We start from the raw sequence: 14083 nt of genomic DNA, 5'->3' as shown, positions 1-14083 counted from the left end.
AAATTAAGCATGCATCCTCAGAGAGATCCCCTAAATATATAGACATCTTACAAAAAAAATTATTCCCATGTACTGACCGAGAGATCTCCCCCATACAGTCATCCTGTGAAACACCAACCAAATCAGTAAATTACAGAAATCCTCCAATATAGTGACCCTAAGAAAGATCCTTCAAGATTTTAGAGATTTCCACAACCAAACAGCCTAGGATCCACCCATATGCTTAGTCAGCCCAAGACAGACTTCTCCAAGAAAGCTCCCCCAGTTAGGACCTTTATCATCTCCACTAAATACAGCTACCCTGAGAAAGCTCTTCCCAAATTAATAGTACCTCTAAGCTGCTTGGAAGATCACTAATTAATAGTACCTCTAAGCTGTTTGGAAGATCAGTTTGAGTGTCCAGGGTTGGCAACTTCTGAGGATTACAAGGCCCTGTGAGGTTCAAATCATGAAATGGCTGGAGCACTCCCACCAGAAAGAAAAGCATCAGCATTTCTCAATGTAGTTGAAAGAGAACATAGCTCCAATCACAGTCACCCCAAGAAAGACACATCTGAACTGGTCTCAAGTCACCTCAAGAGAGAATCCACTCCATAAAATACATAGTGTCTCCATGACAGCTCCTATCTTTACTAAATATAATCACCACAAAGAAAAGACCATACCTGTTAGGGTTTCCCAATGCAGCAGGGATGCAAAGAGAGCAGCAGGCTCCATCATGATATGCATCCAGAAGACCCTGCCTGTCTTCAGAATCATAAACTGAGTAATATCTGCCAGAAAAGAGAACAATAGTGAAATATACCAAAGCTTCAGAGAAAATCTATCCTAATGAGAGAAATCAACAAAGCTTAGATATTAGAATAAGCAATAACAGAGAGAGACATAGAGACAAGAACAAGACCAATATCTTGTGCTGTGCCAACACAACTTACTGCTGAAGGAACCGCAGGACCAACGCCTTAATGTCATCAGATGCAAAATAGCTACCCTAGAAATAAAATGAGGAGGATTTAGTTGGAAAGAAATATTATAGTAGCTGTGCAGAACAGACCCTGGATGATCTGCGCATACCTACTACTACTACTATTTATTATTACTATAGCACTACCAAATGCATGCAGCACTGTACATTAAACACGTGCAAGAGATGGTCCCTGCTCAAAAGAGCTTACAATCTAATTATGACAGACAGATCCCTAAGCTATCATATCACAGGGCAGTCAGAGACACCTGCCTGGAAGATGCTATAGCTCAATAAGTAAAAGCCCTGTGCTCATCTTCCACAGGTCATGGGTTTGAATCCCAGCTCCCCCAGTACATATTTTAATTGTGGCATTCTACCTTGCAGGTGCATCTTGATGATTTCACAATGAGGTCACCATTGTGAAGCTGCAAACCTCCATTTGCAATGAAGTAGAAGTCATGATAAGGTCTGTATCTGTTTTTAACCTTTTGCAAATGAAGTTATGTATGCAATCTATATATTTTTGTCATGTGCAATCTTTGTTTTCAAGAATGAGCTGATTGGAGCACTTAGTCAGAAAAGAAGGGTAGCTTTTTGGCAAGAAAACTAAAGCTATGTTTTTTATGTGATGTGCTTCAGTTAATGGATCTTTTCCTCTAATTAGCAAATAGCATTGCTGTTTGCCCACAAAAATAGAAGGTTTTTCATGCAATATCTTTGTATTGATGTGTCCTGTTAATGTGACGGCTTATTAAATGTATTTTGAGCTTAATAAAGCAAAAAATAAATCCCAGAGAGCTATTTAGCAGATCATACTAAGAACGTCCAAAGAGTGCTAAGTTCTGTCCATAGAACTAAGATCTATTTGAAGCCCAAACTAAGCTCAAAAGTAGACTTGGTTTACATTCGCCTAGAATATAGGCATGATATGGATGCCCTAGGTTGCTCAGTATTATGTAAATGAATTGAAGGACGCACAAATTGAGTCATTGCCCAAACCACGCCCATTCCATGCCCACGCCTATTGAGTTAGGCGCGAGTTTTAAACATGGGCGTTCATGAAATTGTAGCTGCATCTACAAAGTGGCATCTATGTCCTTTGGATGCCTAAGTACCAATTATCACTTGTTAGATTGGATGCCTAAAGCACGCCTAACTTTAGGCATGACTTAGGCGCCCTTTATAGAATCAGGGCCTTAGTGTCTCCAGGTATATTGACTTATGCCACTGATGTGGCATTGTTCGAGAATACCCTGACCACTTTACCTTCCAGGATATTTTCAAGGGACAGCAGTGCTAGACAAATGGCTCTCTGTGGACCATTTTTTCTCAGAGGGGGTAACCATTAGCCCTGAACCAGGCGACCCTTGTAATGACATCTCCAGCTGTAGAGGCTAGCATCTGTTATCAATATCACCCAAGAGGAAATACAGAGAGGCCAGCAATTGGACAGTGTCTCTTCCAGAAATCACCAATGCAAACTTTGATGCGCTTCCACCATCCAGGTCAATGGCATCCGGAACAAATCCATCTGCGGAGACTAGTGGAATAACAGCGCATTCTGAAGAGGGCGCAATGAGCTTTTGCCCAAGGTACCACTTCTATGGTCGCCACCATCGACCCCAGTACCATTCGATAGTGCGAAGCCATAGGAGTTGGCATTGGCAAGAACTCTAAAATCTGGGTTTTTAGCCTCAGCTTGCGTGACTCCGGAAGGAAGAACATGGCCTTCTGTCATGCTAAAGAGGATTCCCAAGTACTCCAGGGATTGGGCGGTTCCAGGCAACTCTTTCAGAAATTTATAATCCATCCCATGTCTTGCAGGAGCTGAACATCTTGCATCACTGCCATGTCTGTCGGACTTGGATGGAGCCTAGATTAACAAATTGTCCAAGTATGGGTTACCTGAATCCCTGCCTTGCGCAGGTATGCTGCTGGTACCACCATCATAAGAACACAAGAATTGCCAACTCCGGATCAGCAGGAGAGGCAGACAGAGAAGAAAGGAGGTGATATCAGGAGGTAAAATCATCGGAGGAGGAAGCAGGGGCAAGCGGCAATGCGGAGCGGGTAGCGAGAGGTAGCTCCGCCCACCCGCACCGCGTCACCAGCAGTGTCGGTGCCCGGACTCCCCCTTAGAAGGAGGGGCCAGCGGCGCTAAGGTTTTCACAGCCGCGTGGAGGCAGCGAGTGTAGGCAGCGGCTGAGGAAGCAGGAGAGGTAGACGGAGAAGAAAGGAGGTGATATCAGGAGGTAAAATCATCGGAGGAGGAAGCAGGGGCTAGCGGCAGCGCGGAGCGGAGCGGATAGCGAGAGGTAGCTCCGCCCACCCGCACCGCGTCACCAGCAGCGTCGGTGCCCGGACTCCCCCTTAGAAGGGGGGGAGCCAACGGCGCGCAGCCGTTCGGCGCACAGCGAAGGCGAGCCTCCACGCGCCTTTGCGAAGAGCCTTAAAAAGAGCCAGACCACTACGCCCAAGAACACAGACTAGGAGAGTCAGCACAAAGGATCAAAGAGAAGAGAGGAGCAGAGGGGCAGAAGTACAGCAGCGGGAACAGAGGACAAGTAAAAGGTAGGCCCAGGAGAAAGGCCCAAGAGGTAACATACACCTCGGCACATAGGACAGCGGCAGAAAAGCACACACAAGTGAATAGAGAACACACTCAAGCAGAGAGGAACACACACAAGCAGAGAGAACACACACAAGCAGAGAGAACACACATAAGCAGAGAACTCACACAAGAAGAGCAGTAAAGACAAAGGGTTAAGGAGAGGCAAGCTCAAGCAAAAGGCTCTGGCAGGCACAGAGGGCTAGGAAGGGAAGGACAACGTGCTCATACAAGCAGCAGGAAGCATAAAACGTAGAGGATCAGGAAGACACAGGAATAGGAGCGAGGGCACTAGCAAGAGCACAGGAACTTCTAGAAGGAGGACAAGAATGGAAGCTGCAGGAGCCCAGGGATTGAGCTTCCCAGTGTACTGTACGGACTGCCACATGTACAACTACCTCCCTTCGGGAAGGCAGTCGTATGTGTACGGACGATGTCAGGAACTGAAGAGCTTGAAGAGAGAAGTCAATCATCTGAGGCACAGGATCCGGGAACTGGAGGGACTCTACATCCCAGAAGACCACTTCCAGACAGACGATTACCCTACGAGAGAGAGGCACATCGAGGAACAAGTCAGGGAACTTGAGAAGTTCATTGAAGATGCCTACAGGAGTGTGGAAGAGCATCGAGGAGGGGAGAAGTTCACTGAGGACGACTACGGGAGGTTGGAAGAGCAAGAACACGAGCAGCACAGGAACAAGGCGGATGCACAGAACAGAGGACGCGAACCATCTGACACTGAGGCAGAAGGATCCCATGGAGCGAACACGCAGGAGGAAGAGGCAAGACCCTACCAGCGCCTTGAGGAAGAAGAAACAAGAACCACCAAGGACACTGACCTGCAACCACAGCGGAGACTGAAAAAAGGGAAATCTGCGATCCTAGTGGGAGACTCGATTCTAAGACAGGTGGACAGTCACATCGCAGGAGGGAGAGAGGATCGGCTGGTGACCTGCCTCCCAGGAGCAAGAACCATGGACATCATCAACAGAATTGAAAGGATCCTGGAGGGAGCGGAGACAGAAGAGACGGCAGTGTTAGTCCACGTCGGGACAAATGATGTCGCCAGGAGAGACTACAGCAGGAAGGCACTCACCGAACAGTTCGAGACCCTGGGAAGAAAGCTGAAGATGAGGACTCAGAGGATAGCGTTCTCAGAGATCCTGCCAGTACCAAGGGCAGATGTGAAGAGGCAGACGAAACTACAATCAATAAATGCGTGGATGAGGAGATGGTGTGAAGAAGAAGGTTTTCACTTCGTGAGGAAGTGGACAACGTTCTGGGGAAAGAGCAAGCTCTTCCGGAGAGATGGATTACACCTGAGCAAGGCGGGCACTAGACTACTAGCAAACAACGTCAAGAGAGGAATAGAGCAAGCTTTAAACTAAGAAGTAGGGGAAAGCCGACAGTCGACCAGGTGTTGATGATTCGGAAGACAGTGTCCCGAAAGGATGCTGAGAGGGGAGAGCGCTAGGAAGACACCAAAAACACCAAACAGGGACAGACGAAACATGAGGGGGACAGGAGGAGACCACTACAAAGGGAAGGCAAATGGGAGCAGGAGGAAGATGATAAACGCAAAAAGGAAGAAAAAAAACACAATAAGGATACATACCACGCACCACTAGGGGAAGACAAGAGAGACAATAAACAAGAGTCGGCAGAAGGGGACGAAAAGAAAAATGAATCACATGGGAAAATAACAAGAGGGCAAAAATATGGAGACCTACATTGTATGTACACTAATGCAAGGAGCCTGAAGAGCAAAATGGGGGAACTAGAAATCATGGCTAAAGATGAAAACTTAGACATCATAGCAATCACGGAGACATGGTGGAGCGAAGAAAACAAATGGGACACAGTACTGCCAGGGTACAAGCTATACCGGAGAGACAGGACACATCAGAGAGGAGGTGGATTAGCACTGTATGCAAGGGATACCATTCCATCAACCGAAATGGACGAAGCAACGACAAATGACTAACTGGAATCAATATGGATCAAAATACCAGGGAGAAAGGGAACAGAGGTGAAGATGGGCCTGTACTACCGCCCTCCTGGGCAAACGGAAGCAAAGGATGAAGAACTAAGAACTGAGTTGAGGCGAGAATGTAAAAATGCAAACACCATAGTTATGGGAGATTTCAACTATCCCGGGATAGACTGGAGCCATGGAGTTTCAAAATGCTCGAAGGAATCGGAATTCCTGGAGGCTGTACGGGACTGCTTCTTGGAACAACTTGTCAAGGACCCAACGAGAGGAACAGCTACTCTGGATTTAATCCTAAACGGTCTGGGAGGACCTGCCCATGGAGTGGAAGTAATGGGACCATTAGGAAACAGTGATCACAGCATGATCCAATTCAAAATAGAAATAGGTAGGCCAAAGGGGAGGAGAACCATTGCAACAACGTTCAACTTCAGGAAAGGGAACTATGATGCCATGAGACAAATGGTGAAGAGAGAACTCAGGAACAGATCCAGAAAGGCACAGACGGTGGAACAAGCCTGAACCCTATTCAAGGACATGGTAAATGAAGCGCAAAACCGGTATATACCCAGGTTTAGAAAGGGGTGCAGAAAGAATCAAGCAAAAGATCCACCATGGTTAATCAAGGAAGTTAAGAAGGTGATAGGAGACAAGAAAAAATCCTTCAGGAAATGGAAAAAGGATAAATCCAAGGAAAATTGGAAAGAGCACAGGATGCATCAAAAAGAATGTCACCGTATGGTCAGATCAGCAAAAAGAGAGTATGAAGAAAGACTTGCCAAGGAGGTGTGGAATTTCAAACCATTCTTTCGATATGTGAAGGGGAAACAACCAGCAAGGGAAGAGGTGGGACCCCTGGATGAGGGAAACAGGAAGGGAGTGGTAAAGGAGGAAAAAAAGGTGGCGGACAGATTAAACACATTCTTCTCGTCGGTATTCACAAAAGAGGACACATCCAACGTGCCGGAGCCGGAAAGATTCTTCAAGGGGGACCAAGAGGAAATATTATTGTGCATGGAGGTAAGCCTCAAAGACGTACTCAAACAGATAGACTAAAATCGGACAAGTCTCCGGGCCCAGACGGAATCCACCCGAGAGCACTAAAAGAACTTAGAGACGAAATAGCAGAGTTACTACAGCAGATTTGCAACCTATCCCTGAAAACAGGGGTAATCCCGGAAGACTGGAGGATAGCGAATGTTACGCCCATCTTCAAGAAAGGATCCAGAGGCAACCCAGGGAATTATAGGCCGGTCAGCTTAACCTCAGTTCCGGGGAAGATGGCCGAATCGCTAATCAAGGACAGCATCAATGAGCATATAGAAAAAAATAAACTGATGAGAACTAGCCAGCATGGTTTCTGTAATAGTAGATCATGCCAAACGAACCTACTGCACTTCTTTGAGGGGATAAGCAAACAATTAGACAAAGGCGAACCCATAGATGTAGTGTATCTGGATTTCCAGAAAGCCTTCGACAAGGTGCCCCACGAGCGCCTACTAAGGAAACTGTGGAACCACGGAGTGAAAGGGGACATACACAGATGGATCAGGAACTGGCTGGCAAACAGGAAGCAGAGAGTAGGAGTGAAAGATCAGTATTCTGACTGGAAAGAAGTCACGAGTGGCGTCCCGCAGGGGTCGGTGCTGGGACCGCTGCTGTTTAATATATTTATTAATGACCTGGAAGCAGAGACGAAGTGCGAAATCATAAAATTTGCGGACGACACAAAACTCTCCGGTAAGGTTAGAACTGTTGAGGAATGTAGAGAACTTCAAAGAGACCTGGACAAACTGAGTGAGTGGGCAAATAAATGGCAGATGAGCTTCAATGTGGAGAAATGTAAAGTCATGCACATGGGAAAAGGAAACCCGATGTACAATTACACGATGGGAGGGATAGTATTGGGGGAAGGCAACCTAGAAAGGGACTTGGGGGTTATTATAGATAGAACAATGAAACCAGCGGCACAATGCGCTGCGGCCTCAAAAAAGGCGAACAGAATGTTGGGCATTATCAAAAAGGGTATCACTACCAGAAGCAAGGAAGTTATCCTCCCGCTGTATAGGGCGATGGTGAGACCGCATCTGGAGTACTGCGTTCAATACTGGTCGCCGTATCTTAAGAAAGATATGGTGGTACTTGAGAGGGTCCAGAGAAGAGCAACAAAAATGATAAAGGGCATGGAGAACCTTTCGTATGCTGAGAGATTAGAGAAGCTGGGGTTCTTCTCCCTAGAAAAGCGGAGACTTAGAGGGGATATGATAGAAACTTACAAGATCATGAAGGGTATAGAGAAAGTAGAGAGGGACAGATTCTTCAGACTGATGGGGAAACAAAAACTAGAGGGCACTCGGAAAAGTTGAAGGGAGACAGATTCAGAACAAATGCCAGGAAGTTCTTCTTCACTCAGAGGGTGGTGGACACCTGGAATGCGCTTCCAGAGGAAGTGGTAGAACAAAGGGGGATTGTGGGATTCAAAATGGGACTGGACAGGTTCCTGAAGGAAAAGGGGATTGAGGGGTACAAATAGAGGGGTACTATGCAATACGGAATGCTTTAGAGTAATAGATGTGGAATATCTGCCTGAGCTCGATTCTGCTTCTGGCACAGACTCTACAGCTTGAATTACCAGAAGCTGTTTTACCGTCTCTCAGACTTTGACCGCCTTCTCTGGTCTTCCGGCTGGAAATCCACAAAGAAATCCCAAAGAGGAAGAAATAATTTGAGTTTGTAGCCCTCTCGAATGATGTCCAGCACATATTTGTCCAAACAAATTTTCACCCAGGCATTCTGGACTCAGAGTCTTTCTCCTATTCAGGGTAGATCGGGCTCTCTGGTCTGCCATCACTGGGACTTCTTAGGAGCAGCCGTTGGGCAGAAACCTGATGTCTGAGTTATTCTGGAGCCCCCAAACCTCTGTCTAGATCCGCAAAATGATCCCTGAGCAGAGAGCCCTGCCGAAGACTAGAGAGACTGCTTGAAGCCACAAAAGAAACATCTTGACCCCCTTGAGGTACGTGGTCTACTCTCTGGCAATAACTTAGGATGACGATCTGCCACACTGGCCATAAGGTCGTCTAACCCTTTGCAAAAAAGAATTGACCTTTGAAGGGAAGCTTGCTCAAAGTAGCTTTAGACATAGAATCTCCCGCTCACTGTCTGATCCAGAGCATTCTCTGGGTGGAGATAGAATAAGACACTTTGCTCATAACCCTGAAAGCTTCGTTCTATTAGAGCATATTTTGATGCTCCATCATTTAGAATTCTGGTACAATCCATTATACCGAGCCAACTTGATTATTATAATATCGCCTATCTGGCAATTTCCCAGAAGAATATGCAGCGAATACAACTGGTGCAAAATGCGGCGGTCAGGCTGATTTTTGGCTTAAAGAAGTTTGATCATGTAACTCCTTCCTACTGACTCCTGCATTGGCTACCGAGGGAGGCATGTATGAAGTTTAAGTTAGAATTTTTTTGCTTTAAGGTACTATTCGGCCTAGCCCCCAAATATATAACTGACCTTTTCTCTTTCTCAACCAATAGACATAAGAGAAGCTTAAACTTGAATTTCGTTTCTCCACCAGTTAGAGGATGTAAATTTAAAAGACATCATCAACATCTCTTCTCATATCAGGCAGCATTATGGGGTAAAGATCTGAAACAATTACTCATGCTTGCTAACACTTATGGGGAATTTAGGAGACACCTAAAAACATCTATTCCTAATGTACTTAGGTAGCTGCTCTGCACAGTCCTTCCCATAATAACTGAACTCTAGACTTCAACTGTTAGTTCTACTCTATCTGTAACATTTTTAATCACTGTAAACCACATAGAATTTCACGGTCCTGCGGTATATAAACTGTTGTTATTATTATTATTAAAGCACAGTTACTTACCGTAACAGGTGTTATCCGGGAACAGCAGGCATATATTCTCACATACACCTGGCTGGGCCTCCGCGTGTGCGGATCACCAGACTTGATGGACCAAAGGTCTGATCCGGAGATGGCAGTTCTTATGTTATGTTCTTATGGGAATGGGAGAATGGTCTTTTACTGCTTAGACGAAGAGGTAAAAAGCCTTGCTCCCGTGGTAACAAAATACAATGCACCCAGATCAGACTTGGCATCTCCTCCCCAGTTCCCCTCACGTCTATTTTACCTGAAGGAGCCGTCCACATCACAAAGAAGAATTTTCAGAGGCCTGCTCCAAGGCCTTCCTTCTTCACAGTCCCTTCTTGATGTAATGTCATGAAACCAGAAGTTACATAAAGGAGGGACTCAGCAGAATGAAGGCTTTGGAGCAGGCCTCTTAAGACTCATCATTAGGGCATAACTGGCTCCTTCAGATAAAATAGGCACGAGGGGAGTTGAAGAGATGCTGACCCATGGGGGAAGGGTGCCACTGCTGCTCTTCCTGCAGGAAGGGCTGCTGGAATCGTGGAGGGGAGTGGGGGGAGGGGGAATTCTACTGCTATGATCTGTGCGGGTTAGTACTGTCTGTCTGGTTGATTCCAGAGCTGAATGGACCCATAGGGGGAAGGGGAGGGGGATTGCTGGCTGGCTCCAGAGCTGGAGCTGAAGAGAAGGGCAGTGCTGGATCTGGTCTGGGGGCGAGAGAGGTGCTGGACCCATGTGGGGAGAGATGGGCTGCAGGGAAGGGAAAGAGGTGCTGGACTCATGTTGGGGGAGGGCTGGTGCTAGAGGTAAGGGAGAGGTGCTTGATCCCGGGTTGGAGGGGGCAGACAGACTGGAGCTGAAAGGAAGGGAGAGGTACTAGACCCGCAGGGCTGGGAGTTGGAGAGAAGGAAGAGGTACCGGACCGTAGGGCTGGGAGGTGGAAGGGAGAGGTACCGGACCCGTGGCTGGAAGTTGGAGGGAAGAGAGAGGTACCGGACCCGTGGCTTTGAGCTGGAGAGAAGAGGAACTGGACCTGTGGCTCGGAATTGGAGGGAAAGGAGAAAGATGTTGGACTCATTGGATGAGGGCTAGAGGGAATGTAGAAAAGTGTTGGTCTCATTGGAGGGTGGTTGGAGGGAAGAAAGAGAGGTGCTGGATCCTTAAGGAGTGTTGAGAAAGGGAGAGAGGTATTGGACTGCAGGAGGGACTGGAGGAAAGAGAGAGTGGTGTTCAAGGGAGGAGTACCGAGGGAAGGGAAAGAAGTGCTGGACCTGCTGAGAGGAGAAAGAAAGGCAGGAAAGATGCTGAACCAAGGAGATGAAGGAAGACGGCATGAAATATTTAACACAGCGAAGGGAGGGAGGGAGAAAAGAAGGCAAAAGACACATTGGTATAAGAGTAAGAGAGGGGAGAAGCTGTAAAGCACAGTTACTTACCGTAACAGGTGTTATCCAGGGACAGCAGGCAGATATTCTCACTAATGGGTGACGTCACCGACAGAGCCCCGGAACGGACACTTCAAGAACTTGAAAAAGTTCTTGATACCTGCACAGCGCATGCGCAAGTGCCTTCCTGCCCGACATAGGCATGCGGTCCCTCGGTTAAGATAAGCCAGCTAAGAAGCCAACCCAGAGAATTAGGTGGGTTGTGAGAATATCTGCCTGCTGTCCCTGGATAACACCTGTTACGGTAAGTAATTGTGCTTTATCCCAGGACAAGCAGGCAGCATATTCTCACTGTTGGGTGACCTCCAAGTTAACAGAGATGGGATGGTGGGAGAATTGGCCAAAGAAAATACAACTGTAAAACATAATGTCCAAAGTGCCCATCCCATCTGGAGAAAAAAAACAGACAATAGTGAGATGTGAAAGAATGAACTGAGGACCAGGTGACATCTATACAGAGTTCCTCAGTAATGTAGCTATAAGGAAAACAACAAAAGCTGCCAGAACTCGAACTTAGGGACTGGGACACGATATCCCCGTGCCAGGCCAGTAAAGGAGAACAAGAGGGAGGCAATAAGCCAAGAGAAAATCGCTCCCATGAATATAGGATATCCAAATGGCATGGAATCAAAAGAAAAGGTTGAGATAAAATCACTGCGGCTCCGACCTGAGTAACAAGGAGGAAAAAAACCACTTATAGGACAAAACATAAAAAGCCAGGCTCCTCGTAGGAAAAACGAGGTGCAGGAAACAGACAGAAGAACTGACTGAGCGAAATGAAAATAGTAGAAGATACTGTGGACATGAACACAGAATCACCTTGGCTTGATGAAAGACTGATAAGGATGAAGTTGCTAACAGGGCATGAAACTCACCGATCCCCTAGAAGAGAGGAGAGACATAAGGAAAAAACATTTTCCAGATAATAAATTCAAGTGGAACTGACGCCATTGTTACAAATGGTAGCATCAACAACCATGAAAAAACACACAGGAATAGTCCAGACAACAGAAAAAGGAATGAGGTGTGATTACACACATGAAAAACCCCTGTCATGATCCCAGAAACCAGAGGAGCAATCAGAAAGAGGTTGCTCCTCGACAAATCAAGGGAAAAAATGCAATAGCATGAAAAAGAAGTCTGAGAGCTATAGACTCGAGACTAGAATCAAACAAAGAAAAAATACCACCGGTTAGGAAGGTGGAAACAGGCGGAGAAAAAGACACCAGGAAAGAAAACGAAGCCACTGTTGATATCAACAAGGGCGAGTAGCTGGTGTCCTGGCAGAAATCAACAAACGGGCTGAGAAAGATGTAAATGAAATGGACGCAGCCCAAAGAAAAAAACAATGAAGATTAGAAGAAATCAAAGATTCCTGAGTCAGAGTGAACCAAGTAGGAAAATTAGAAGAAGATAAGGCTCCCTAAAAATTGAGCTGAAGAAGAAGGGAGAACCCATGTTGCCTGGGCCACCATGAAATAAAGAGCAGCATGGTGGTTACATCTCTCGTGAGCCTGAAGAAAAAACTCAACAGGAGAAAAAGCGAAGGGAATGCATATAAAAATATGCTCGCCCAATTTAGGAGAAAATAACCGTTGCCAGATGAAGAAAAACCTGGAGTAAAAAGATTAAAGAATCCTGCTGAAATTGGCTGCTAGAAAATTCAGCTCCCCATGAATAGCAGCAAGAGCAGATGGCCAATCACCTCTAAGGTCATAAAAACAGGGCCTCCTGACATAACAGGAGAGAGCCCTAGACTCCTTGCTCAATTATATGTAGTGTAAACCCCTGAATTGACTGTGCAAGGAAGGAGGACTTGAGGACAGAGTAGATGATGAAAATCAAGAGGTCCTAAAAATATCATTAGAAAAAATTAGGAAAAAAATGGGAAAAATTTGATCAATGAAAGAAAAGAAGAAATTGCGAGAGATGGAAGGCAGTGAAATGAAAAATTTTTCAACAGCCGTTGAAACGTGACTCCTTAGCTCCGTGGAAACTAAGAAACTGAGGGACCGCGCGTCTACGTCGGGCGGGAAGGCACTCGCGCATGCGCGGTGCGGGCATCAAGAACTTTTTAAAGTTCTTGAAGTGTCCGTACCAGGGCTCCGTCGGTGACGTCACCCATAAGTGAGAATATGCTGCCTGCTTGTCCTGGGATAACAGGTGTTATTCAGGGATAGCAGGCAGATATTTTCACATGTGGGCGATGTCATCCACGGAGCCCCGATGCAGACAGCCTCACAAGCAGACTTGCTTGAAGAACTTTTAGAAAGTTCACGACTGCCGCACCATGCATGCGCGAGTGCCTTCCCGCCTGATGTAGGGCACGCGTCTCCTCAGTTCAGATAGCTAGCTTAGAAGCCAACCAGGAGAGGTGGGTGGGTTGTGAGAATATCTGCCTGCTGTCTCTGGATAACACCTGTTACGGTAAGTAACTGTGCTTTATCCCAGGACAAGCAGGCAGCATATTCTCACATGTGGGTGATCTCCAAGCTAACCAGAATGGGATGGTGGGAGTGTCGGCAATTTAGGAGAATAGATTTTGTAAAACTGCCTGGCCAAAATGGCCATCCCGTCTGGAAAAAGAATCCAGACAATAATGAGATGTGAAGGTATGAACCAAGGACCAAGTGTTAGCCTTGCAGATTTCCTCAATAGAAGTAGATCGACGGAAAGCTACAGATATCGCCATGGCTCCGACTTTATGGGCTGTGACTTGACCCTGTATATGCAGTCCAGCCTGAGCATAGCAGAAAGAGATGCAAGCAGCCATCCAGTTGGAGATGGTGCACTTGGAAACTGGATGTCCCAATTTGTTTGGATCAAAGGAGACAATAAGTTGAGGAGATCTGTGTGGCTTAGTGCGTTGCAAGCAAAAAGCTAAAGCACGCTTACACCAGAGTATGAAGAGCTGTTTCTACAGGATGAAAATGAGGCTTTGGAAGAAACACTGGAAGTACAATGGATTGGTTGAGATGAAATTCTGAAACAATCTTTGGTAAGAATTTAAGATGAGTATAGAGGACCACCTTGTCATGATGGAAGACTATGAAAGATGGGTCCGCTACTAAAGCTTGTAGCTCACTGACTCTACGAGCAGACGTGAGAGCAATGAGAAAAACCACTTTCCAAGTGAGATATTTCAGAGGAGCTAAAGCCATTGGT

General features: G+C 46.3%; 1 protein-coding gene across 1 annotated transcript in view; it reads right to left on the bottom strand.

Moving 5' to 3' along the window:
* NXF1 (nuclear RNA export factor 1) overlaps window positions 1-14083 on the bottom strand; it is a 198781-nt gene that overhangs the window by 75317 nt on the left and 109381 nt on the right. Inside the window, exons 12-13 of the mRNA XM_033954850.1 lie at window positions 936-991; window positions 666-773 (exon numbers count right to left, since the gene is read on the bottom strand). Coding sequence (XP_033810741.1) covers window positions 666-773; window positions 936-991 — 164 coding nt within the window. The remainder of the gene's footprint in view (window positions 1-665; window positions 774-935; window positions 992-14083) is intronic.

Source organism: Geotrypetes seraphini, chromosome 8 (assembly GCF_902459505.1).
Source record: "Geotrypetes seraphini chromosome 8, aGeoSer1.1, whole genome shotgun sequence".
In the NCBI taxonomy this organism is placed as follows: Eukaryota; Metazoa; Chordata; class Amphibia; order Gymnophiona; family Dermophiidae; genus Geotrypetes; species Geotrypetes seraphini.
This window is presented reverse-complemented; position numbering and strand designations above follow the sequence as displayed.